Raw genomic sequence first — 26547 nt, 5'->3', positions numbered from 1 at the left:
GTAAGTAAGCTGCTTACCTGGCTGCCGCTTGCCGCCGCACATTCTCCGGGAGACTCCACGCAGTGCTCATCCCCCTCTTTTACCAAGCCAGTAGCTCGGCTCTGTGTTGCAAGCATACTGTATAGCAGGGATTCTCCAGCCTATGTCCTCAGATGGACTACAACTTCCACAACCCCCTGACAGAATGTGCAAAAACCATTGTGGCTGGGGATGGTAGGAGTTGTAGTCTAACCACATCTGGGGACACGAGTAAGAAGTCCGGCTATATACAGAAACAGAGAGCTGTCATGGGGAATCTTTCTGTCTCTCACAACTTCTGGTCTCTTTTCCTTATGGTTGAAACTGAGCAAATGGATTACCTCTACTGCGATTAGAATCCTGAAGAATGGTCTGAGGGTGCAGGATACAGACACTTTGCTGAAGCTAAGCAGGTCTAGGTCTGGTCATTACCTGGATGGGTGGCCACTGGGCAGCCGACCTTAAATTCGCTGCGTTGAGTTCCATGATTGAAGAAAGACAGGATTGAAATGTAATAAATAATTAAAATGTGTCGGGGCCACCAGGGATCAGGAAAAATTGTTCCAGGGCCAGATATAGCCGGACATCATCAGGTGTTCAGATTTGTTGCATGTGGATAATTGGCGCTCTGTGGGCCAAATCCAGTCCAAAGCTGTCCCGCAGCTTACTTTCTTAACACATAAAAGGAACCAGGCACTCTCAAGAAATGGACACTCCACTTATTTCTTGCATTCTTCCTTGCTGCCTTCTGGGCATGGGCCACCTCGGAAGTTACTGCTGACTTCCATACTAAGATTGTGAACCCTTTGAGAACAGAGGATGTTCTCCTTTTTGTTATTCTTTTCCTATGTAAATCACTTCGAGAACTTTTGAATTGTTGAATCAATTCAGTGTAAACCAGTTCAAGAATTGAATTTGAATGTTTCATCCATTTCAAGAATGGTTGAAAAGCAGTATATAAACAGTAGTAGTAGTTATACTAATCGTCCCATTGAAATTAGTGGGACAAGTTAGTTAATTTCAGTTTGACTACTCATGAGTAATTTAGTCCAGATGCCAGCCACTGCTTTGGACAATCCCTTCCTCTTTAAATAGAAAGGGAGAAGCAGCACAAAAACTCTTACGTGGGTATTCCCCAGCATTGGTGTTCTGATGGAGTTGATAATGAGCATAACCAAGCCCTTCTTTCTTGGTGTGTTTTGTTCACAGTGGTGTTCGGTCAATTTGCCTTCTTCCAAACGGCTCTCCATGATATCATTGAAGTGCATGACGGCCCCAACCAGCACTCCCGCCTCCTCAGTTCTCTGTCTGGGTCTCACACAGGTAAGACCTCTGTCCCCCAGAATGGGGAGACCTTCCCTCTTGTCTCAATAGGCCCGTCTGGTTCGGGGCCTTTACCGGGAGCTGAGTGGCCTCCTTATTTCCTTCCATCCAGTCCTGCTTCAGTGCCAAGATGGGTGGTGGCAAAGAGGCAACTGCTGACCCCAGCTAAATATTAGGGAATCCCCACTTTTAAAGGTGCTTCTTAGGTGCACTTTTTAAAGTGCCTCAACGTTGGGATTTTGGCATTTTTTCCTAAGGACATGGGTAGGGATTTCCAAGTGTTAGTGAGGCTGTATGGGGAACAGAATCGGGAGAACTACCATTCACAACACGTTTAGAGGAATTTGTGCAACATCAGTGTGAGATGGGGCAGTGGAATCGGCTCCATTCCACTAGTGCCTACACAGTTAGGGGCCAAATCATGCAAGCCCAATAGCAGAGAGGAATCGGGGAGTGGGGGAGATCACGCATTTCAGGCCATGCATATTGGACTCGGCACAGCTATACTCTGGATCCAGTGTCAGAAGATGAGGTAGTTTGGAGTGTGATCTGTTGACTCTACACACTTTCCTCGAAGATGGACAGAGGCAGAGCTCCAAAGACCCAGAATTCCCATCTCACCAGAATGTTGCACCACATTGATCTTGGCTTTTAAAAGTAAGAATATATGGTTTTTATTGTATTCCGTTGTGGGTGTTTATGATGTTGCTTTCTCCTTCTGTAGGTGAATCCTTGCCTCTGGCCACCACCAACCAAATCCTCATCAAGTTCAGTGCTAAAGGTCAAGCCACTGCTAAAGGCTTCCATTTTGTCTATCAAGGTAGGAGAAGAAACTGGAAATAAACCTGGATGAGTGAAGTTAAACAACTAATTGGAGTGGAAGCAGGGGGCTGTGTGGACCTGTAAGGCAAAACGAGTCATCCAGTAAAACAGCTTAGCCAAGAAAAAGAGATGTTGTGATAAAAGCACAACGCTTGGGATGTACAAACAAAGCACAAAATAAATTGGAAGGCATTCCTAATGTTCTTGAAAGTAAGTCCTGCTGAGTTCAGTGGCCAAGATGCAATAACCAAAGTCTACAAGAGGCTGCTTCACAGGATCTTTAATAGTTTAATAGATCTTTAATGTGCTCCCGTTTTGTGATTGTGTGCTCACAAAAAAGGGGTGGTGGTGATGGCCCGCACAACTCCCACTGGGTACAAGGGCTTTTCTTGCACAGTTGTTGGGTAGAATGGAGCCCACCTGCCCAATGGGAACTTCGCAGACAATCACTTCCACCCTCTCCTTCCTTGCCTTTTACTCACATGTGATCACAGAGCGGGTGTGTGCAGCTTCCAAGCTTGGGTAGGAAGCTTATCCTACCCTACTATCCTACCCTATGAACGATCGTGAGAACCAGTCAAATGTGGCGTTCGGATGAAAAGCTATTTGTACGACTGTAGAACACCAGGACCAAAATAGCCTAAAAAACCCAAACATACCATTCTCTCGGAGCCTCCCCTATTAAAATCCGCCTTCACCGATTACAGTTGGCCTGCGATGGATGGATTAGCTAGCATGTTAGTTGATTTTGCAATGCCTCCCACGGTCAAGTTTGACTCCAGCAGGGAAGCCCTAGAGGGTCCTCCACCAGGGGCCCCGAGGTTTGTAATCCAATCCCAGGATCTCTAGCCGGAGAGAAATGCTCCAAGAGTCTGTGGTAGTGCTGGATGAACAAATTTGCCAAACAGACTTCCAGGAAATGTATCTGTGCCGGAGAGGGGGAATCAAGTGTGGGCTGAAGCCTGTAGTTTTATGGGGGTGGTGTGTGGGGGTGTCACAAAACCTGGACAAGATATGGGGAGAGGCTGGTCTTACCTCCGAGCGGGCCTTTGTGGGCTGTGGCAGCAGGAACAGGATTTCAAATACTGCTACTCTTCCCAGCTCCTGCCACCCCCCACCCCCCCAGTATCAACTGGGAACTAACACTACAGTTGCCTGGGGGTGGGTGGGTAATGCCCCCGTGTTGCTGCCGCCGCCATTACCATCCACAAAGGCACAGCATCTGTCACACAGGAGGAGGAGTGGACTTGTCCTCTGTTGCTTCCGGAGGCAAGACTAGAAGCAAGGGGTTAAAAGGGCAAGGAAGCAGACTCAGGCTAGACATTCGGAAGAATTTCCTAACTTTGAGACCTGTTGGACAGTGGAACAGCCTGCCTCATGCAGTGGCGAAATCTCCTTTGCTAGATGGCCGTCTGCCAGCGATGCTGTAGCAGATTCTTGTGCTAAGCAGGGGACAGGACTAGATGACCTCCCAAGGCCCCTCCCAACTCTAAGGCTCTCTGATTTTACAACCACACTGCCTCTGTGTGTATGCAGAGTACCCTTCTGGCTGCCAGCCTCGATGTCTCCCATTTTACCAATCAAAATGTGGCTCTTCTATTTGTTTGCCATTTTTATTTCTCTTTTTAAAAAGCCATCTCTCCCCATGGTGTTTTTCAAAGGCTGAATTGGGAGGCCCTAATTAATGACAATTCTGGTGTGCATGATTATCCCAGTAGGGAAAGTTTACAAAGCCGTGGGATGTTTCTTCTCCAGGAGGGCTTCGTCGTTTTGGATAACCCCTGGAAATCCTGGCTGGCTCAGCCCAGTCGCAAGCTTCAGCCGCCACAGGGAAACTCAACCCTGATTCCTTCTGACACTGTTTTGTCCTAATCAGAGAACCTTTCAGCTGACTCTCTGCCTAATTATGTGGGGGGTTTTGATAGCAATTGTTAATGATTTAAACGAATCAAAGGCTTTGATGAAGTCAAATAAAGATTGCCTCCTTCCCTCTAGAGTGTTAATTGCAACCCCCCTTGGGCTGCACAATCTTTGCTGATTGCCTCTTGGAGAGGAACAGCAGTATGAACAACCCCTTCCCGGTTTCTGACCCCCCACCCCTGCCAAGCCTGACTCTGTTGCTGTTCTGTTTCAGCTGAGTCCGCCTTAAAAGCTCAGTTCAGGGATTCCTGTCTTAGCCGTCCGCTGGGCCCAACAGACCGGCTTCAGCAATGCTAGTCTGCTTTGGAGGCACATGCAAAACCCAAAAATCAGCAGCCAAAGTGAACAGGGAGGGTGGGTTCTCCTCCAGGGAGAGAGCGTTCCTTGCCTCTAGGGGCATGATAAGCAAGCAACTAGTGGCCCAAGGGCAGTCCGAAGCCACATCTGGCCCCCAACTTGGCTCCTCTGACTTTTCATCCCTCCGCCGTTTTTGCTGCCAACTCCCAGGAGTGAGCATCCGAGCTGCACAATGGACTGGGATGGCTCTGCAGAAGCCTCTGGGGAGGAAGCCGTTAAAGCATCGTTGGCCTGGGTCTTCAGCGGGGCTCTCCCATCCTTGCTCACCTCAAATTATGGCTCTGGTTCAAAATCGGTTGCCAACCAGGGCTCTCGTTCTTCTCACCTCTTCTAAGCTCAGGCCTGACTTCTGACTTTGCCTTCTGCCTGGTGTCCTCCAGATTCAGCACCAATTATCTATTCCACAAATGAGGGCTTTGGAATCCCCATATGCCATTTGGGTGGACACAGCTGAATCTACTCTGGAAATAATTGTGGGGGTGGGGCGGGGAGATTAATTTCTTCAACCGGACATCATCGAACAGTTGATCTAGACTGGGTGCCTCCCTCTCTCCTGAAGGTGGCCCTTTATCCATGCTTGTCTTCCTCCTCTGTGTTTTTTTTCCTCTCTCTCGGGAGTTTGCTGGAGAAAGAGCTCCATGCAGCTTCTTTGCCTGAACTTTCCCTGAAAGTTCTGTTAAATGCAGTACTGAATAAAGACACAGGAAGGTAGGAGGAGGGTCATGTCTATCCCTTGAATTTTGTACCCCCCTCTTGATCTCAGCACTCCAGGGGTGGGGGGTGCAGTCTGGAACCTGAGAAACTGTCCTCTAGAGCCAGCGTGGTGTAGTGGTTAGAGTGCCAGACTAGGACCGGGGAGACCCGAGTTCAAAATCCCCATTCAGCCATGATACTAGCTGGGTGACTCAGGGCCAGTCACTTCTCTCTCAGCCTAACCTACTTCACAGGGTTGTCGTGAAAGAGAAACTCAAGTACGTAGTACACCTCTCTGGGCTCCTTGGAGGCAGAGCGAGATATAAAATGTAAATAATACTAAAAATAATCAGAATAAATGCCGTTGCCTTGATCTGAGGTTCTGCTCGTTGTAGCCACTTATTCTGTGCCACCAAGTTCTCTCTCTGTGTGTCTTCTGAAGCGGTTCCACGGACCAGTGCCACACAGTGCAGCTCTGTCCCAGAGCCCCGCTATGGAAGGAGGATCGGCAGCGACTTCTCCGTGGGGGCTGTGATCCGGTTTGAGTGCAGTGCTGGTTACGCCCTACAGGGATCCCGCAGCATCGAGTGCCTGACGATGCCCGGGGCCCTGGCTCAGTGGAACTCCTCTGTGCCAACCTGTGTCGGTACGTACCCACCTAGGCTAGGCTGGGGTTGTGGGCAGCTGAACTGGAATCCGTTCCGTCCAGACTGGGAGGTTGTGTTCTCCAGCTCCAGGACTCCGGGAAATTTGGGCTTGAACTGGGATTTCACTTTGAGCTGGAACTTGAGGTGCAGCAGACAAGAATCAGCTGCTTTATTAACAAGCCAGTGGCATAAGGCCAGGCTCACAATACTTATATACAAACTAATTTATAGAGAAGATTATGGAGTGGGGCTAGATGGCACCCTCCCTTCATGGGTTGAGATCTCCCAACTTTAGCAACCATGTCTACAGTTGAGTGTATTTGTGAGCCAAGCTGCTTGACCACAACATATTCCAGACTCTGGTGATACAACTCTGTTTGGGTATCTATACCAAGACTGTGTGTGTGCTGTCATTGCATTGGACTGCAGAGAAAGCATATCACATGGCATTGGTTGAAGCATTTAGCTTCTGAGAATCTCATTATTATTTTTTAAAGGAAAATTTCCAGCTCGCCTGTTTGCGAAGGTGTTCTTAAAAGAGCATGGATGAGGCCTGCTGAAATCTCAGTGGCAGGGGGCTGGCCAAAGATTTCATGTGGTCGGGATCAGGGTTTCAGTGCCCTGCATAACTCTTTCCTCTTCTTTCTGACTAGAAGAAGAGGAGGAAGTTATGCAAAATAACATTGCAGAATGAATTCTGCAGAGCAAAACAATTTACATAATAGTGCATGATTTATATGGGGTGCAGAATTCAGTTTTTCTTCATGTCAGATCTTGGTTGCATTTGGTATAATACTTTAATGGTGGCTGTTGTTGATTTACACAGAGTGCAAAGAAGCCTGTGTATGTGAGCCGAAACTAATTGGGTGATTATATATTTAAAACAGCCGAAACTAATAACAACAACAATATAAGTGCTGAGCTACCATGGGAGGGGCAATCTGCAGAATGAACAGTAATTCGCCCTCCCTTGGCAAAATACTTGCCAAGAGAGGACATGGGATGAGTATCCTGATGCAAATTTCATTATGTATTTGGAGGACAGTTTTTAAAGTCCTCTGGAAAACAGTTTGCAAAGAGGCAGAAGTTGGAAAAAAGAGGGGATTTGTTTCTGTTGCTGAAGCAATTGTGCTTCTCTTTCCTAAGCTCGACTCGTAGTTCATTGTTTGGGGCAGGATGGGACTGGGGATACATGTAGAGATGTGCAAATCAATTCAACTTGAATCTGGGTGATTCGAATTCAAATCGAATCACCCCTTAAAAGGGCAATTCAATTTGAACTGAATTTTTGAAATTCGATTCAAGCGCTGCTGGGCACCTTCTTTAAACCATTCAGGCCCTCTGACTTATTAAAAGAGGCGCCAAAACAGGATTGAATTTTCAAACCAGATTTGAATTTGAAATGAATTTTCAGAATTTGATTCAAATTTGAAATGAATTTAAAAAAATCATTCCATGCAGATCTCTAGATATGTATCCAAATGTATATCCCATCAAAAATAATCCAGTGAAGATGGACAACATTTGCATATGCAGATTTCCTCCATCCTTGCTGCATTCTTTTTAATGGTCTGAACATCCACCTCCACATTCTGCTGCATAAGCAAGCAGAGCTTGCTTAAAGGGAGGGAGAGCTGGTCTTCAATCGCTGACACTTCCAGGTAGATCTGGGAGGGACTCCTGCCTGAATCCTTGGAGAGCAACTGCCATTCAGTGTAGATAATGCTGAGCTAGATGAATTTAAGGTCTGGTTTGATATAAGGTAGCTTTGTGTGTTCCTAAGTAACTGTGCAGAGCTAGAACTGGATAGAGGCCGAAGTCTTTTCGTACAGTTTTGGCCATTAATTAAACTGCCAGCAAAACATGATAAGTGAGGGCAGGTAAGGCTGATTTCCTGAGAGGGGTGTGTGTGTTCTCTTTCAGCACCCCTCTCCCATGAACTGGCAGCAGATCAAGAGAACAGTGGTTGCAAACAGGTGCAAAAATGCACAGAACAGTGGAAGGAAGGACATTTTTGCAAACCTTTTTTCCCTGAAATGATAAATTTCTCAAACAGCAATCGAATCCCATTAAATTTTGGCAAGGCATTATGCAATATTAACCAGATTTTTAAAAAAAAATGAGCGATAGAGTGGAAAGTAATTCTGGGAAACATTTTTTTATATTGCTGCCTGCTAGTACTTAGCAGGAAGCTACCAAGGCATCAACTTATTGTGCAATTGATCTGTTGCTTGGTAACGGGGGGTTCTCATTGGCTTGTTCTAGTGCCCTGTGGTGGGAATTTAACAGAGAGAAAAGGTACCATCTTGTCCCCTGGATTCCCTGAGCCTTACCTGAACAGCCTCAACTGTGTGTGGAAAATAACTGTCCCTGAAGGAGCTGGAATACAGGTAAGACATTCAGAGGACAAACCTGTTCTCTGTACAGTAAGCTCACGGAGGGCTAGCATAGCAGAATGAAGGATATGCAGAAGTCCCTTGAGAAATCTCATTTGTCCTGTGGAAACTCTGTGGGTTCCCCTTGGAAATTTCAGGTGGTTCTCTGAGGCACCTTTTTAAGGTGGTGGTTTTCTTACAGGGGAAGAGCATCTGGCCCTATCTAACCCCTGCACAACATTCCTCCAGTGGCTGTTGCTGGTGTGTTTACCTTATATTTGTTTTATATTGTGAACCCTTCTGGGACAGGGAACCATCTTATTTATTTATTATTCCTCTTTCTACGTAAATCACTTTGAAAACCTTTGTATATCTTGGGAGGAATCCTGAAATTTGCTTTGAATTTTCTTTTAAAAATAAAATAAATCAGTGCCAACCCTAAACAGAGCACATAATGTTGTCACAGTCCAAATACTCTGAGGCCTGACATGGCTAGATATTAACCCCACCTCCATTTCCCCCTTTAGATAAGGCAGTTCCATAAGGAGGTGGTAGTGCTAGTTATTGCTGTAGGCCATGGCTGGGTTCACACAAGCACAAGGATCCTAGTGAAAAGGTTAATCAGGATTAGTGAGCCCAGCAGAGCTGATTGTGAGAGCCCAGAATTTAAGGGCAATTCTGATCAAACCACTCTGGTTAAGCAGTACCTCACTAGGATAGGTAACCCAGAACAAAGACTGAATCCTGGTTATCTATCCTGGTTATCAAATCCTGATTAACGTTTTGACTAGGATCCTTGCCTAGTTAAAATCCTTGCCTAAAAACCCAGCCCATTATTTTCTAGTCTGTAAAGGCACCAGGGGTGCAAAAGTGTGCCGTTGAGTCAGTGTCAACTCCTGGCTCCCACAGAGCCCTGTGGTTTTCTTTGATAGAATACGGGAGAGATTTACCATTGCCGTCTTCCACACAGTGTGAGATGATGCCTTTCAGTACCTTCCTATATCACTGCTGCCCAATATAGGTGTTTCCCGTAGTCTGGGAAACAAACCAGCAGGGATTCGAACCAGAAACCTCTTGCTCCCTAGGCAAGTTACTTCCCCGCTGTGCCATTAGGTGACTAACGGGGGTATAACTAATGGTATTCAAAGGTATCAATGAAAACCAGCCACCACACTGCTCCCACCAGTCGCCACCCTCACTGCCATGACTTGCTTCCTGCTCTCCCTCAACGTTGCCTCCTGTCCTGTGGCTTCTTGCTGCTGCCACTGCTGCTCGGTATCCAGCTCCCGCAGTGGTTTGAGCAAGGAGAGAGGTGACTGAAATTCTTACTGCTGCAGGACCCAGCTACGAAATGGAAGACGTGCATGAACCCTAAGTACATCTTCCATTCCATAGCCCGATCCTGCAGCAGTAAGGGGTTCCGTCGCTTCTCTCCTCATTCGAGTGAAGAGAAAGACCATGGAACACCCACCACTGCAGGAGCCGAGGAGGAGCATCAGCAGCGAGAAGGCACGGGACAGGAGGCAGCCGTGGGGGCGAGGAGCAGCAAAGCAGGAGGCCAACAGCGGGGCAAGCCGTGGGGGGGGGGCAGCCGGAGGAGGAGTGGCCGTGTTGGTGGCGCAGTAGTGTGTAAACCTAGGGTACTGTTCTTCATTGCGAGGCCCCTGGGCCAAAAGCGGCCCGTGGAGACCCCAGTGGCGGCCCCTGGCTTGCCTCTCCCCCTCCTCCTGCTGCCTCCTCTAATCTCCTCAGCCACCACTTGTGCGCCCGCTTGCTCTCTCCCCTCCTGCTTCTCTTGCACCGCACACTGGGTCTCTCTCTTTCTTTCCCTCCTGCCCTGCCACCATGGCCCCGCACTTGCAGGGGTGTTCTCTCTTTCTCTTGCTCCTCTCGCAATCTCTCTTCTTACCCTCCCACCACACCGGCTATCCCACTTACACAGACTCTTTCTCTCCCTCCTTCTCCTTCTCCCATTGCCTCTACATATCCCCCCCCCCGTCTTTCTCTCTTGCTCCCCTCACCTTTGCTTTTCCTCCCTCTCTCTTTCCCCCGCTGTCTGGCTGCCGCAGCCACCACATTCACACAGGTTGTCTCTCTCTCTCTCTTGCGCCCCTCTTGCTCCTCTTCCCATGTGCGCGGCCTCTCTTTTATCTCTGTCCCGCAGCTGCGGCCTCAGCCACTGCCTTGGTTTTCTAGTAAGGGTGCCAGCAAATTGCTCAAGCCCAGTAATATGCTATATCTGGGCCCCTTTTTCAGGGCTGCTTCGTGCAATCTGGTTGCCACACAAAGAGCTGCTATACGAAGAGACAGAGCAGAGATACATTCAGCATTTGTTAAAAAGAAGGCACTGCTAGCTGTGAGGGTCAAGCAGGGACTGTGGGAGGCTGTGCACAAATTCAAACCATGGGCAAGCCAAAGCACTCTTATCCCTGGATTTCGGGGCCTGAGTCCAGGGCCTCCACAGCCAGGGTTGCCAGAACCTCAGAGGTATACTCGTGGATCAAATGGGCTGTAAGCCAGAATTTGGCTTTTTTAAAGCCAAATCTGGCCACCTAGCTCCACACCCCCTGCCCCCCCCCAATCATCTTTAGTCTGTCCTGGGTGGTATGGTTTGTGCCCTCAAGAACCAACATATTAAAAAATGATATTTAACTTGCAGTGGGGAGTGGTGGTGGTGGTGGTGGGGGGCCTCCAAAGGCCTTTAGGTCCAGGCTCCAAAATTATCTAGGTGCACTTCTGTGGGCAAGAGCTAGACTGAGGGCCAGGAGCAAGATGCAGCCGGTGGAAGATATTGACCTCTAGGTGAGAAAAAGACAGAAGGCATTGAACATAAGGACATAAGAACGGCCCTGCTGGATCCGGCCCAAGGCCCATCTAGCCCAGCATCCTGTTTCACATGGTGGCCCGTCACATGCCACTGGAAGCCACAGGCAGGAGTTGAGGGCGTGCCCACTCTTCTGCTATTGCTTCCCTGCAACTGGTACTCAGAGGCATCCTGCCTTGGAGGCTGGAGGTGGCGTAGTCAATACAGAAGGTCCATCCAGGTGCCCAGTCACAGGGTGTGCTGTGTTACACACCCAGCTCTGTTCACTTGTGCTTGAAAAGGGCTCTGTGGCCTGAATACATCCACCCAAGTAGCTCAATAGGCCAGGCTCCAGCCACAGACCACCAAGGTCCCATTTCAAGCCTTGGAGCACCCAACGGGCCTTGAAGGTGAACCACCCGCCCATATTTCACGCCTGCCCAGTTTCAGAACTGCTCTGTTTCAGTAGGGAGACAAAGGGGAGAGCAGGGAACAGTTGGCACCAGCAACCGAGACTTTTTGCAAATTCCAAGCTGGCAGCGAGTATGTCTTTCCGTGGGTGCTGAAGCTAATTAACAGGCCCTTTAGAAAGAAGGAGAAGGAGGGTTAATTTTGCCCTGGATTTCTCGCAGCTTGTTTGCATTGTTACCAGCTTGTTTGCATTGTTACCGTTAAATTCCCATGGTCTTGGCACAGGGGAAGAAGGGAAAAAAGGCTCGGCTTTAGCAGAACAAGACTGTTAAAACTGTTGAGGTGGCGCTGCAAAGCGTTTGGCGCTTGCATTTCGAAAGGCGATAATTTGTTCATTAATTTAAGGGTGGAGGAGAAAACTGCTCTGCTCTTAAGACCTCTCTCTCTCTCTCTCTCTCTCTCTCTCTGTGGCTGCTTTTGTCTGCAAGGCACTGCTTAAGTGAGAGTCTCCTCAGTGCAAAACTGCTAATGGGTTTTTGGGACGTGTATACTGAGGCTAAAAGAAAGTAGGAAAAAAGGTAGAAAGATGTGTCTTTATTCCAAAAATAGAATCCTCATTCTCTTTCAGGCTGGAGAAGAATTCTTGGTTCATCCAGCCACCCACTTACTGAGCCCTTTAATCTGCAACACTCCCTTCCTTTTGAACCAGTAATATCCATAGCCCTTGGGGAAAGGGTTGCCTCTTCTTCATGACCTCTTTGCAATTCTCAAGGGCCATGCAAAGCACCAGCAGCAGGTGCCAGACAGAGAGGGGAGAGAAAAAGAGGCCAGCCTTCCTTCTCTCCTCCCCCAGCTGGCACTGTGTGGTTCAAAGGGAAGGAGGAAGGGTTTTCAAGCCTGGGAGCTGGCTAGGTGGGAGAGAGGGCCAAAGGGGGACAGACGATTTCCGAATTTGGATGGGCTTGGGAAATATGCTCAGTTTGTTTCCACTTTTTGCAGGGGGGAGTAGCTTTTAATGGGAAGCTCAGAAGCAGTTCAGGAAGGAGATGATGGTCCCCTGTTGATATTTAGAGATGCTCTTCCTGCCCAGGCAAACACTTTGCAGGCCTCAGGTCCGTGGTGAGCCTTGATTTCCCAAGGGATAGCAGCAAGGGATTCAGCAGGAAGTTTTCCACACCCAGCTTTTAGTTCGCATCTCCTCCGGAATAGAGATGTACATCCACAAATCGGCCAAATTTACCCTGAAGTCCCTGCAAGCTATCAGGGAGTGCTTCACACACAATTCAGGTTTTCATTGTGCATTAGAGTGTAGCCCAATTTATATCCAGGTTAAAAAAATCTACTTTTTACATTGGGTTTTTGGGGCAACTTTGAACTCACAGTAAAGCCTCACAGAAAACCCGCAGTAAAGCCTGCTGTCTGGGAATTTTATGGGTGTGCCACCCTCCAGCTCTGTTCAAATGAAGATACCGCAGAAAGACCAGCCATACCAGCTAACCGTAGCGGTTTGTCCTGACAAGCAAAAGAGATGCCAGAGGAAGCACAGCTGCCTCTGCTTCCTGGCAGCAGCACAGGTTACTCCTCTCTCTCCCCCACCCCGCCCGAGATCCACAATTCCTCAAGGCAAAGCTGCTAATGCACATCTGCTCACTTAACTGCACAGCTCTACCTGATGAATGGCTAGCCTGTAGGCAGTGCAGGAGAGAAACCTGAACTGCTGCTTGGAAGCAGGGGCAGCTGGGTCTCTTTGGTGCCACCCTCTGGCTCATTAAGATGAGCCGTTGCTTCCCGCTAAGCAAGCCCCCTACCTAACACCAGTTGCAAGAGTGGGCCATGTGATATGGCCAGACGTGTTCACTGGCCTGAGCAACTGGGGCTTCCTCTTGCATGGCTACGGGCCACCTTTGCCTTGCTCAGCCATGGCCTCATTCAGCTGTATAGGTGAAGCCGCCGTCTCCTTTTCATGGGGGTGGGTTGCTGCTTGACAAACCAGGGAGCAGAGGTGCCACCCCTTTTCAACACCCACTGACCCCCATTTTCTACCCCAAGTAAAGGTTGAGCAGCAGCAAATCAGAGGAGCCAGAAGCCTCCTTAGCATCAGAACAGAGGCCGTGTCAGCCTGGTGTGGGTTTTATGTAATCAGTGCACTTGCTTGCGCTTCGGTTATGAATTATTCATTCCAGAGGCAGCTCTTCCTTGGGTGAATTAATTTATATCCCTGGCAGTAAATATATGCCGATCCCGCCTGAAATCCTGCACATCAGCGTAGCATCAAAACCTTCGAATGTTGATGCCTTTCCAAAGGGAGGGGGCTGGAGGTGAGCGCGAAGCCAAGCGCTTGCTTTGTATGCAGTAAATCATTGGTAGGGGATAATTATGCAGAGGCTGACTTGGCCAGAGTGATCAAGGAAGGCTCTGCGGGGTCATTAGCACTTCGGCGAGACAGACTCTGAAGGCTTTTGCTTTCTTCTTCTTCTTCTTCTTCTTCTTCTTCTTCTTCTTCTTCTTCTTCTTCTTCTTCTTCTTCCCCGCAAGGATGTTACTTGGGATAAATCAAGCAGGGAAACAAGTTATAATGCCAGAGATGATGGTTTCTGATCTCTCCTGCAACACACGGCACACTTTTTACCCTCTGATGCTTTCAGCGGAGCAGGAGTGGGATTTCTTGCCGGTTGGGTTTCTTATCCAAGTGTTTCCATCGAATGTTGGGGGCCAGAACAGTAGGGACAAACGGAGGGCCGGTTTATAAGATCATCAGAATGACCTAGTAAAACTCTTGCTTTTCCTGGATTGTACCACATCAAGCTGCTGGGGAGCAGCATGGAGGCGATATGCTATGGGGTTGCCATCAAAACCACTGGCTTGGGGAAAACCACAGTATTGATGAGGGTTTTTAGCAGGCTCTGTTTCTCCATCTCCTTTGGAGAAGCTGGCAGATACCTAGTGTTCTCTTAAAGCAGGTATTTTTTGTCTGAGAACCCAGGAGTTCCTGATCTGATTCTGATCAGTATCCCAGTTCAGTGCCCCAAATAGACATATTTTCGTCTGCCTGAGCCCTTGGTCTCTTCCTATCCTTTGCTTGTCTGGCTTCCTTCCTTTTTGTGGTGGCTCCAGATTTCCTGAAATCTGATTTCAGGTTTCCCTGCAGAAGGAATTAAGTGGAGGACTTCTTAGCAAGACAGATGTTAGACTGCTTCAGGGAAGATGCTCAGGAATGGCTTTGAGGGTCATGAAGAGGGCCAGGACCCTTTTCTGATGCAACTGGGCCCTGCTGACTTTTTCCAAATGATCATTCATATGAATGCAAGGACCTTGCTGGATCAGACCAGAAGTGTATCTTGTCCAGCATCCTCTTTCCCACAGTGGCCAACCGATTCTTCCCATTCATCCCACAAGCAAGGCACAAAGTGGATAGCCCTGTCCTCCTGTTGCTCCCAAGCAGCTGATCCTCAGGGGCAGCCTACTGCCTTTGATCATGGAGGCTCCACAGAGCCCTCATGACTCATGGCCACTGGTAGAACAGTCCACACTTGATCGCATCTAAGCCAGTGTGGAGAAGTACTTCATTTTCTCAAGTGGCATAGCCACCGTCAGATGAGGGAGGACATCCCTGGGCCACGTCACACAGCGGAAGGAGAGCTGGTCTTGTGGTAGCAAGCACGACTTGTCCCCTTAGCTAAGCAGGGTCTGCCCTGGTTGCATATGAATGGGAGACTTGATGTCTGAGCACTGGAAGAGATTCCCCTCAGGGGATGGAGCCGCTCCGGGAAAAGCAGAGGGTCCCAAGTTCCCTCTCTGGCAGCATCTCCAAGAGAGGGCTAAGAGAGATTCCTGCCTGCAACCTTGGAGAAGTCGCTGCCAGTCTGTGAAGACAATACTGAGCTAGATAGACCAATGGTCTGACTCTGTATATGGCAGCTTCCCATGTTCCTATGTTCCCCTGCCAAGGTGCCCCCTCACCCCTACACAGACACACACGGCCAGCAAACAAGGTTCTCGCATGTGGGAGAGATGGATGTGTGGCCCCCTGGCCTTTCCCAGCCAGCCAGTGCTTTGTTCATCAGCTGGGTGCTCCCTTTCTCTCCCTCACTCTGAGCATGTGGAGGGAAGAAGCACCCAGCTGGTGAACAAAGCATTGGCCGACTGGCCTGGAAAGGGCCAAGAGGCCACACATCCATCTCTCCCAGGCTGAGAGAGCTTTGTTTACTGGCTGAGTGTGTCTATATGGGGGCTGTGTGTCTGTGCCCTGGTGTTGGCCACACACCCTGTGGGGCATGGCAGGCATGTGGGGGGCAGGGGACAGCAGCAGCCTGTCCTATGGCAACTTCTAGCCTCTCTGCACCCCTGCCTTTCTCTGTATGAAATTTACTGCCAATCAGTATCTTTGATTGATTGATTGATTGATTGATTGATTGATTAAGTGCCGTCAAGTTGGTGTTGACTCTAGCGACCACATAGATAGATTCTTTGGGTAGCCCTTAATTCTAGTCAACTGAAAGAAGGAGGGGGGAAGCACATAAATGCCACAACTTGTAGGGCATAACTCAGCCTGCCATATTTGTGGGTGGCTATAATCTGGACCATTTGTGGTCTCTTCTGTTGGCGTTATCAGGGGCAGATCAGCCATGCTTGGGAGGAAGAATCCATACAACCCTCCTTATCTCACTGAGTGTGTGTTTGTGCCTTAGACAAGTGGCGTGTGTGGCAGGGAGCCCTGGGGTTCTTTGTAAGCGGAGATTGGGCTCCTCAAAGAGAAGGCCAGTCACCGCAGACAAGCTTCCCAGAAGAGCTTGCCCGCAGCGACTCGTTTTCCTCTGCAACACGCAACTGCAGGGGAGCGTTGGGCATTTTTGAGGGGACGGATATGAATACAGCAAATATTTATATACCCCTTTTGGACAAAAGTTCCCAAAGCAGTTTATAGATAGATAGATAGATAGATACCATAGATAGATACCGTAGATAGATAGATACCGTAGATAGATACCGTAGATAGATAGATACCGTAGATAGATACCGTAGATAGATAGATACCGTAGATAGATACCGTAGATAGATAGATAGATAGATAGATAGATAGATAGATAGATAGATACCGTAGATAGATACCATAGATAGATAGATAGATACCGTAGATAGATACCATAGATAGATAGATAGATAGATACCGTAGATAGATACCGTAGATAGATAGAATTTTAACAAAGACTCCCTGTCCCCAAAGGGCTCATAATCTAAACATGAAACATAAGATAGACGCCAGCAACAGCCACTGGAGGGATGCTGTGTTGGGGATGGATAGTGCTAGTTGCTCTCCCCCTGCTCAGTGAAGAGATCACCACTTTTAAAAGGTGCCTCTTGGCTCAGTTGGCAGGGGACAGCTCAGTTATCACAAAAAGGTATGCTCTTTGTTCATGGAATGCAGTGATTCCCAGCCTTGATATGGGAGTGCAATTCCCAGTATCACCATTTGGCCATTGGGGCTGGGGGGATGAGGGAAGTTGCAGTCCAGCGTCTGGGGATTCAGGGTTGGGAGCCTCCAGTGTGAATGGGCCCTGTTAGGTCTGGGTAGTACCTGTGTGTTTGTATGTGTACCCTAGAGCAGGGATCCTCAACGTTGGGCCCCCAGATGTTAGTGGACTTCAACTCCCATAATCCCAAGCCCCAGTGGCCTTTGGTTGGGGATTATGGGCATTGAAGTCCAATAACATCTGGGGGCCCAACGTTGAGGATCCCTGCCCTAGAAAACCCCCATAATCCCCTTCAGTGCACTCAGCAGGCCTCGGGGACTTTCTGAACTGATACGTTTGCACTGAGAACATGATTTGTAAAGACGGCCTTTTGAAGTTTTTCTTTCTTTGAATTAGATTTGGCTTTTTAATTCAAAGCTGGAGGTTCATACCATTTTTTCTTTCCTTTTCTGTCTCTCCTTCCTGCATTCCCAGATTCAAGTGATCGGTTTTGTCACAGAACAGAACTGGGATTCCCTAGAAGTGTTTGACGGTGGGGATAACACGGCCACTATGCTGGGCAGCTTCTCAGGTGAGTGCTGAGACTGGCACAGAATGGGCATTGACCCCATGCAAATAACACGCAGCTGCCAGGATGGCTGGGCTGTGGGCAGTGGTGCCCGTGAGCACAGGTCCAGAGGCCGGGACTGAGAGCCCAGAACTTGGAGGGTTGAGTAGATAAGGGACATCTGGGGTTGAGGCAGAAGTCAGGATCAGGGTGGCCAGAACCTAAGGGGTATACTTGTGAGTCAAATGGGCTGTAACCCAAAATTTGGCTTTAAAAAGCCAAATCTGGCCACCTAGGTCAGGATCCAAGTACTCGCTAGGGGTCAGCTGGATTTCAGGAATCAGAAGGCTTAGGCAGGAGGCAAGGACCAGAGTGAGTAAGGGGTCAGAACCTATCCTAGTGGTAGCAAAGCAGGAGTAAATCGCTATCTGGAAAGCCTCCGGTAGAGGAAGCAATGGTGAGCTTGCACAGATGAGGCCAGCACGGAGTCTGGAAGCTGTGTAAATGCTCCCATGCAACAGATCCCCAATGCAGGCAGTTGTGAGCAAAGCCTTTGAGACAAGGAGTTCTGTTAATGACACTCAGAGGATGTGTGTATAACACACCAAGGGCAACACGGCTGGGAGACATGGGCATCCCCACCTGTCTCTGGCTCAGTCTTCCTATCCCAAGTCAAGGAAGGTAGAGATAAGGAGGCATAGCGGGGGGAAACAGCAGGCAGGGGGAGTTTTAAGCACCCACCTGTGTAAATTAAAGGAACCGTGGAGTGCAATTTTGTGCATGTTGACACAGAAATAAACCCTGCTGGGTCCTCCCAGGAAAACACAGATAGGATTGGAGCTTAAGTTCTTTAATTAATTCATTGTTGACATTCACATGTGTGCATATCAAACATTTCTGAAGTCAGGCACATACTTTCTCTGCGTTCAAGTGTCAAAACTGTGTGACCTCAAGGTGGAGTAAAAAACTGAGGAGGCAGGAATTGAGTTCCCAAAAACCTAACAAGGAAAGTGTAAAAGGAAAGACTTGGGAGTGAGAGGAGATATTTTATTTATATTTTATTGTTAAATTTATATACCGCCTTTCATTAAAAACAATCCCAAGGCAGGATATCTGCTTCCCCTCTCCAAAGTCCACAGGTAGCTTCATAGGAAATTGTTCCCTCTGGCTCAGTATTGTCTACACCAGGGTTTCTTCACCTTGGGCCCCCAGATGTTGTTGGACTACAACTCCCATTATCCCCAGACATGGCCTTGGTGGCAGAGGATGATGGGAGTTGTAGTCCAAAACCATTTGGGGGCCCAAGGTTACGAAACCCTGGCCTACACTGACTGTCAGTGGCTCTCCAAGGTTTCAGGCAAGAGTCTCTCCCATCCCTACCTGGAGATGCTGCCAGGGAGTGAACCTGGGTTCTTCTGCATGCAAAGCAGATGCTCTTCCCCTGAGCTACAGCCCCATCCCCAAAGGTGACATTCATGGGTCTCCTATCCAGGTACTGACACGCCAAGAGCTGGTTAGCTTCAGCAAGGCGGCTTTTTCCTGGGCCCTTAGACCATGCTCTGGGACCCTCTCAGGCATTCATCTGCAATGGCTGATAGTTATCCAGCGATGGAATTCACTGGCAGTTTTAAAATTCAGCAGGAGCTTCACGTGAATGCTTTCTGGGTCTTGTTCATGATGAGCTGTGCCCTCCTTCCTCTAGGGCAGTTTTTGCCTCTCTTGTTTCTGACCCCCAAGTCATTATTCAAGCAGCAAACATGGGAGAACGGTGCCAGAGGTTCTGCTGCGTCTCTCATTCAGCCCCACCTTTCCATTCCATCTCATCTCCAAATCCCTGACTCAATCTGTTTGTCCACCTGAATGAAACCTGTTGCGACGAAATGCACCTCTGCACTTTGAAAACATCATTCTGGGTATCCCTCTGCCAGTCTCATTAGGGCCTGATCAAAAATGAACTGGGCTGTTATTGTGAAAGGGCTGCATTCTCAGATGGAGCTAACCGGCAGTTTTTGCCCTGCAGATCTCCAGACATAGCAGAAAGAAAGGGAGGAATTGGGGAATGGGAATCCATTCCTCCAAATGGGAATGGATTCCTCCAAATGGGAATGGGGGAATGGGAGGAACAGTGGCAACAATGGATGACTCCCCTGAGTCCATTTCATTATTAGTTCATTTGGATGGATCAATAAAGTGGACATTTCCTGGGTGTCTGAAATGAATTTCTGTGTATTTGACCATATGCCTTTCCATTCCCAGAATCCAACAATAAATACCCAATGGCAGCAAAACAACACAAAACATAAAGCAGAGATTAAAATGGCAGCTCTGTGGTCAAGCACATTATACACTTGTGTGCATAATGTCTCAAGTTCAGTCTCTGGCATCTGCAGCTAGGACTGGGAGCTCCTCCCTGGAGATCCTCTGCCAACCAAAACAGACCATTGTAGGGCTGTTCTCACGACCCTAATCAAGGTCAGAGGAGCACTCAGCCAGAGTGGGACAGCCATGTGCATGCATCTGACTGGTGGTCATGGGCTTGCAAGGATCCAGGTAGAAGGAGGGAAGAATGATCATGGGGGAGGCGAGAGCTGGGTGGGATGGGCACAGCCAACCCACTTCCTGTCCCCAGCATTTTATTGAGGGTGGGCGAAAAGGTGTCCTACCCAGCGCCCAACATAGTCACTCTCCTCTCTGCCTACCTTGATCTTTGCAAACACACAACTGCTGATCAGGAGTGTTCACAGCTCTCTTACCCTGGCTCCTCTGACCCTGGCTTTGAGTACAAGAACGACCCAGTGAATTAAATGAACCCAATAGTCTGATTCGGTATAAGGCCTTTTCCTGTGTAAACCCATGTAAGCAGAAGAACTTGCTTAGGAAGGGAGTTCCAAAGCTGAGAAAGAAGAATATCCCCTCTCTCTCCAGTGGCCACCCATCTAGCCTCTGCTGGTGAGCGGTGGGTTCTGTAGGACTAGCAGGCTCCCCATGACATTGTCAGGAGCACCTACATGCTTCCCTGCCACCTGTATCCTTCTACAGAAAGATGTACGGAACCCTCCCAGTCACCCTTGCCCGTTGTAATGAAAGGTGACAAGAAAAATGGTCACCACCACCTCCAGACCTGGTCCAGATCTACTCCATCCATCCCTGGTGAAAAGTGCTCTCTGGTGACACTTCTGCTTCTTGCTTTTCCCCTAGGAACCACAGTACCTGCACTGCTGAACAGCACCTCCAACCAGCTATATTTGCACTTCTACTCTGACATCAGTGTGTCTGCCGCAGGGTTTCATTTGGAGTACAAAAGTAAGTACCCTTTTGAGTTTTGTATTAAAGTTTTGTAAACTTTATTCAAGTTTAAATGAGGTTACACAATCAAAATAACAACAATACTCTGCACAGATTAAGGAAAGGAAAACAAACAAGCAAAAACATAACTGAACAAAACAAAATACCACTACCATCAAAACGTGGACCAAGCACAGGTATTACTGTTTCATATTTAAGTCAGAGAAGAGTTCAGCAAAATCTTTCGAAATGTTCTTAAGCTTGCTTAGTTAGTTGTCCAGGTTGCAGCCTCTGTTTTGAGAGCATTTATTATCTAGGATACATGCATTCTATCGCAGCCCATCTAGAGAGATGGGTCTGTGACCCGCGTATAGACTGCACGGTGACTTGCCTGACTGGTGCAAAGGTTGTGCACATCACATGGCATCTAGATAGACTGTTAGGCAGTGCTGGGGAAGAGTCGGCTGTCGTGGTGCACGCCGGGGGCGGGGGGAGTGCAGCTGCCAGGAACTGGGCAGTCTCTGGTTCAGCAAATGCCATCCCTTAAGGTGTGCAGATGTAAATGTTTCAGACAGACCAGAAGGGGACAGAGTAGGACCAGGTAAAGAACAGATAGAAAGATGTGCTAGCTGGTCAAGGAGATCAAATGGCCGTAAGAAAGATAGCATGCACCAGGTAAGAGATTCAGTGTATAGGTGCTGATATGCCAATGCCAGAAGCCTTCAAGCCAAGATGGGCAAGCTGGAGCGCTTGGTTGCTAATGGAAACATAGATATAGTAGGTAACAGAAACATGGAGGAACAGTGAGAACCTGTGGAACGCTATTATTCCTGGATATAAACTCTATAGAAGGACGGCGGGGTGTGTGTGTGTGTGTGTGTGTGTGTGTGTGTGTGTGTGTGTGTGTGTGTGTGTGTGTGTGAATTGGGGTGGAGTAGCACTATATTTTAAAGAAGCTAACAAGAATTAGCTTCTTTAAAGAATTAAAGAAGCTAACAAGAATTAAAGAATTCTTCTTTAAAGAATTAAAGAAGCTAACAAGAATTAACTAGAAGCTAGAATCTAACAAGCTAGAAAACCTAGGAAGACCAGAGTTCTCCATACAAACTCTGTGGGTGACAATACAAGGCCTGAAAGGGAATGTGTTACTAAGTACATGCTATCACCCTCCCAATCAAAACGCTGATAGTGACTGGGAGTTTGCAGGAGGAAATCAGGGAGGCATCAAAGAGAGACAGAGCTGTAATAATGGGTGACACATAGTCTGGGTAAATTCACATTCAAGTAATGACAAAGAGGCCACATTTCTAGTCATGCTGAATGACTGGGCCCTAGAACAGTTGGTCATGGAACCAACCAGAGAGAAGGCGACTTTGAACTTAATCCTGAGTGGTGCACAGGACCTGGTGCGATATGTCAGTGTTGTAACAGTGACCATAGTGTGAGAAAATCCAGCATATATGCAAAGAGAGAATTGCCAAGGAAGTCTAACACATACTGTGAACTTCAGAAGAGGATACCTCTCTAAAATGGGGAGTTTGGTGAAAAGAAAACTGAAAGGGAAAATCAAGAGAGTCATTTCACTCCAGAATTCATGGAATTCTTCACAGCAGAGGATATTTAAAACCACAATAATAGAAGCCCAGTTAGAATGTATACCAAAAAGGAGGAAAGGTACCACCAAATCCAGAAGGATTTCAGCATGGCTAACAAGTAAAGTCAAGGAAGTTATAAAGGGGAAGAAGAATTCCTTCAAAAATAAAGGGGAAGAAGAATTCCTTCAAAAATTGGAAAGCCTGCCCACATGAAGAGAACAGGAAGGAGCCACAAACTCTGGCAAAAGAAATGCAAGGAGACAATAAGAGAGGCGAAAAAAGTTTGAGGAATATTTAGCTAAAAGCATCAATGGGAATAACAAAAACTTCTTAAATACTTCAGAAACCTGCCAGGGAGCTTTGGTATATTAGATGATGAGGGACTGAAAGGGATTATTAAAGAGGATATGGAGATTGCAGAGAAGCTAAACCAGTTCTTTGCTTCTGTCTTCATAGCAGAGGATACTGCTGGACTAGATAGGCCCTGGGCCTGATCCAGCAGGGCTTACTCTTATGTTCACTTCAGCCCAAAAGGTGATTTCATTTTGGCTCAGATCAGCACTAGTTTCAACCACTGCTCCTTCGTTGATATGGGCATTTATAAAGCCCACCTTTGGTTGAGTGGGTCACTTAAAAACAAAATGTAAGAGAGATTGATGAGAAAGGACTGTGGGGTGGAAAAAAGTAGGGACTATGTTACTTAAAAAATAAAAAAGAAATTGAAAATATAAAAAGAAAAAGAAATTGGGTGCTTATTAGCAGAGATTGGCACATAGGTATCGATTAGGGAGGGTGCCAGACATTAAGCACAGTTCGAAAATCGAATCCAGCAGCTTGGAAGTACTCACCTCCAGCAGGATGAAGTCAGCATTACAACCCCAAAGATCTTTTGCAGCTTGTTCTGCACAAGTAGCAGACGGCCAGTTCTCCTTACCCCCTCAAAATTCCACCACCAAGTCATTTGCATGGACAGACCAGGCCTAACTTATGTGGTAATAAGAGCTCGGAAGTCAGCACATGAATCAAGGTGGCCTTAGGTGAGCCAGAACAATTGGTTGTGTGGTGTTTGCTGGGACCAATGGCACAACAATGGCCTGGGCGCTTTCCAGATTAGCCGCCCAACAGCAGCAAAATGCCTCCGTTCAGGCAAATCGCATTTGAAATGTAAACAGCGGGGGGAGCAGTTTTGTGGAAACTAACAACCCGAACAAACAGCAACTTTTTCACGCCGGGCACATGACATCATAGCACTATATCGCAGTGATAAAATTTGAAACAAGGCATCGGAAATGTGAACGGCACCCTGCAGTCCGCGTAGGGACTGCGGTGTCACAATGCAGGAAGTGTGGAAGCACACTTCCGGGATATGACGTGACCCCGTTGCAGGGTCTAATCTGGAAAGCACTCTGGTACAGAGTTGGCACCAACTGTTCCATAAATGTGAAATGTACTGCGTGGATGCCTGAGGCAGAACACTTGAGAATGTTTGGGGGAGGGGGAGAGAGGGTGCACCTTCCTCAGCTCTGAGCCTCCATCAGGGTGAGGCTGGTCTTGTGGTAGCAAGCATGAATGCCCCCCTTTGCTAAGCAGGGTCCACCCTGGATTGCATTTGAATGGGCGACGTGTGAGCACCATAAGATATTCCCCATTGGGGATGGGGCCACTCTGGGAAGAGCAGAAGGTTCCAAGTTCCCTCCCTGGCATCTCCAGATAGGGCTGGGAGTGACTTCTGCCTGCAACCTCGGAGAAGCCGCTGCCAGTCTGGGTAGACAATCCTGAGCTAGGTGGACCACTGGTCTGACTCAGGAGAAGGCAGCTTCCTATGGTTCTATGAGGTGAGCAGGTCATGTCTTCCCCAAACCGCCTTCCTCCAGGATCTCACACCTCCCAAGGGCTGCCTTCCATGGGGAAGTGAGGTTCTTGCTTGGGCTCCCCCATATCTAGCCCTCACAATGGGGTGCCTTCCTCAGTCCTGCTGTTCTCTTTGCACCTGTGAGGCACTCTAGGCTCCATTCCCATTGGAAGTCATGCGGCTTAGCCTTCTGGGTTCTTTCTGGCGGTTCTCGGGGCCATCTGCACATCCCTCGATATCGCGTGAGTGCTGCCAAGTTTGGTGCCAGTTCCTCCGCCGATCTGCCGTTAGTCACTGAGCTGGTGAAATGTCCACTAACCCCACAGCTGTGTGTCTGGTTGAGGATGCTGGAGCAGCTGGGCTGGGCCTGCTGTGCTGTCCAAAGTGGCTGAAATGTGAAGGGCCGATGCCAGCAGCTGGAGGGAGTCCCGGGAGAGAGGTCAGTTTCAGAAAGAATGAGAGCAGCGGTCTGTTTCTTTCTGGCTGTCGAACAAAGTTCAGCAGCAGCAGACACGACACAGACAGTTCCGCAGGCAATCTTGATGTCCCCGAGAAAATGAGAGCTGGAAAGGGAGAGAAAGGCGATATGTGTCTGCGTGAGTTGTGGATCTCTGGCTGTACCTCCTGACTGGAGAATTCACCCATCCCTGGTGACAGCTGATTTCTAAGCAGAGGAGGGTGCTCCGCAGGAGCAGCTCGTCCCAACGGGCCAGGGGGGCACAGCTGCCTCTGCTTCCCAGCAGCAGCTCGGTTGGTTCCGCTCTTTCCCGCCCCGCCAGAGAGCTGCACTACTTGCAGGCTGGCCATTCATCAGGTAAAGCTGCATGGTTAACTGCACAGCTCTGCTGGATGAATGGCCTGCTGACTGGGCAAAGAGGCACCTTTTAATGTGGCGATTCTCTTTATTGAGCAGGGGGAGAGTAACTGGCCCTATCCACTGCCAGCACAGCATCCCTCCAGTGGCTGTTGCTGGTGTCTATCTTACGTTTCTTTTAGATTGTGAGCCCTTTGTGGACAAGGATCCAACTGTCTGTCTGTCTTTCTTTCTTTCTTTCTTTCTTTCTTTCTTTCTTTCTTTCTTTCTTTCTTTCTTTTTCTTTCTTATTATTTCTCTGTGTAAACTGCCCTGAGCCATTTTTGGAAGGGCGGTATAGAAATCAGATAAATAATAATAAATAAAAATAGTAATGGTCAACTTCACAGCTCTACTGGACAAATGGCCAGCCTGCAGGGAGTGCAGCTCTCGGGGAGGAGGCAGAGGAGAGAGGAGCAATTTCCTTCTTTGACGCCTCCCTGGCGCATTCAGATGAGCTGCTCCTGGCACTTTGACATTACGGGTTCCGCAGTCACATGGTTGGAATCCCAGAACCAATTTTCCTCATGGGGGTGGGGGAGGTTCACATGCAGCAGCAGAAGGAGGCAGAGAGGGCAGCACCACATCAGACTGCAGGCAAAGGTCGCTTAAAAAAAAGAATGCTTCCCTATGTGGCAAAACTTATGCAAAGAGAAAAATTTGCACAACAAGAAAGGGGCTTCTTCAGAGAACTTCTATTTGCCATGGGCTGTTTTCACACAAGGGAAAGCATTTCAAAGCAGTGCTCCTACCTGGAACCCCAACTGGTACAGTCTACTGCATCACTTCAGGATGATGCGTGCCACTTCTTTCTTCTGCCTGCATGGACCAGGACTGGGTTCCACTTCAGGATGCGTTGCTTCACATGCAGCATCCCTTCATTCAAGTCCCAGGAAGCCATGGGCATTCCTGCTCTGCATCTGCAGCCTTCTATGCATCAGATCCCAGCTTCATTTGCCCAGTAACTCCAGCAGCAAGAGGAGGGAAAACCTTTCCGTGTTTCGTGGAGCTCCACTGCCCCTCCTGGGCTGGTTGGACCAACGCAACCAAATTGCTTCCATGCCGCCAATAGTCCCTGCACATGAATGGCTGGCATTTCCGAAAATTGCCTTTTCAAGTGTGAGCCATTAAACGCAGCTCCCCAGCGAAAAGCCCAGAGAAGCAATCCTCTTTCAAAGTTCAGCCCCCACGTACATGTGGAGGGATGGAGGGCAAAGCTGTTCAGCTGGCCACTTTCAGGACCACTCCAGTCCTGGCAGAAGGAAAGAAGAGGCTGGCTTGTGCACAGCGTCGGCTGCCCAGAAGACGAGATGAGCGGTTTTGGCTTGCTTGATGCATCAACAGTGTACCAGCCCATGCCAGTGTCCTCTCTTCTTCTTCTCCTCCTCCTCCTCCTTGAGACAGACCGAGTCAGCATTGCTCTCGAGATACTTACTTGTTTATTTTGTCTCGTTGGGGGCCAGTGTAATGTTGTGGTTAGAGTGTGGGTCTAAACCTGCGGATTCCCGGGCTCTTAGGATCAAAGCTGCCTGATCCCTGGCTTCTCCAGGTAGGACTGGGAAAGACTCCTGCCTG

General features: G+C 48.4%; 1 protein-coding gene across 8 annotated transcripts in view; it reads left to right on the top strand.

Annotated features, from left to right (window-relative positions):
- Nucleotides 1-26547, top strand: part of CSMD2 (CUB and Sushi multiple domains 2) — a 684208-nt gene that overhangs the window by 534790 nt on the left and 122871 nt on the right. For all 8 annotated transcript variants that reach the window (XM_053267555.1, XM_053267553.1, XM_053267554.1 and 5 more), the window contains 6 exons: nucleotides 1228-1341; nucleotides 2066-2161; nucleotides 5576-5779; nucleotides 8046-8170; nucleotides 17315-17411; nucleotides 20586-20690. In XM_053267555.1, the coding sequence (XP_053123530.1) occupies nucleotides 1228-1341; nucleotides 2066-2161; nucleotides 5576-5779; nucleotides 8046-8170; nucleotides 17315-17411; nucleotides 20586-20690 (741 nt within the window). The remainder of the gene's footprint in view (nucleotides 1-1227; nucleotides 1342-2065; nucleotides 2162-5575; nucleotides 5780-8045; nucleotides 8171-17314; nucleotides 17412-20585; nucleotides 20691-26547) is intronic.

Source organism: Hemicordylus capensis, chromosome 7 (genome assembly GCF_027244095.1).
Source record: "Hemicordylus capensis ecotype Gifberg chromosome 7, rHemCap1.1.pri, whole genome shotgun sequence".
Taxonomy (NCBI): Eukaryota; Metazoa; Chordata; class Lepidosauria; order Squamata; family Cordylidae; genus Hemicordylus; species Hemicordylus capensis.
Note: the sequence above shows the minus strand (reverse complement) of the source record. Positions and strands in the feature narration are given on the sequence as shown.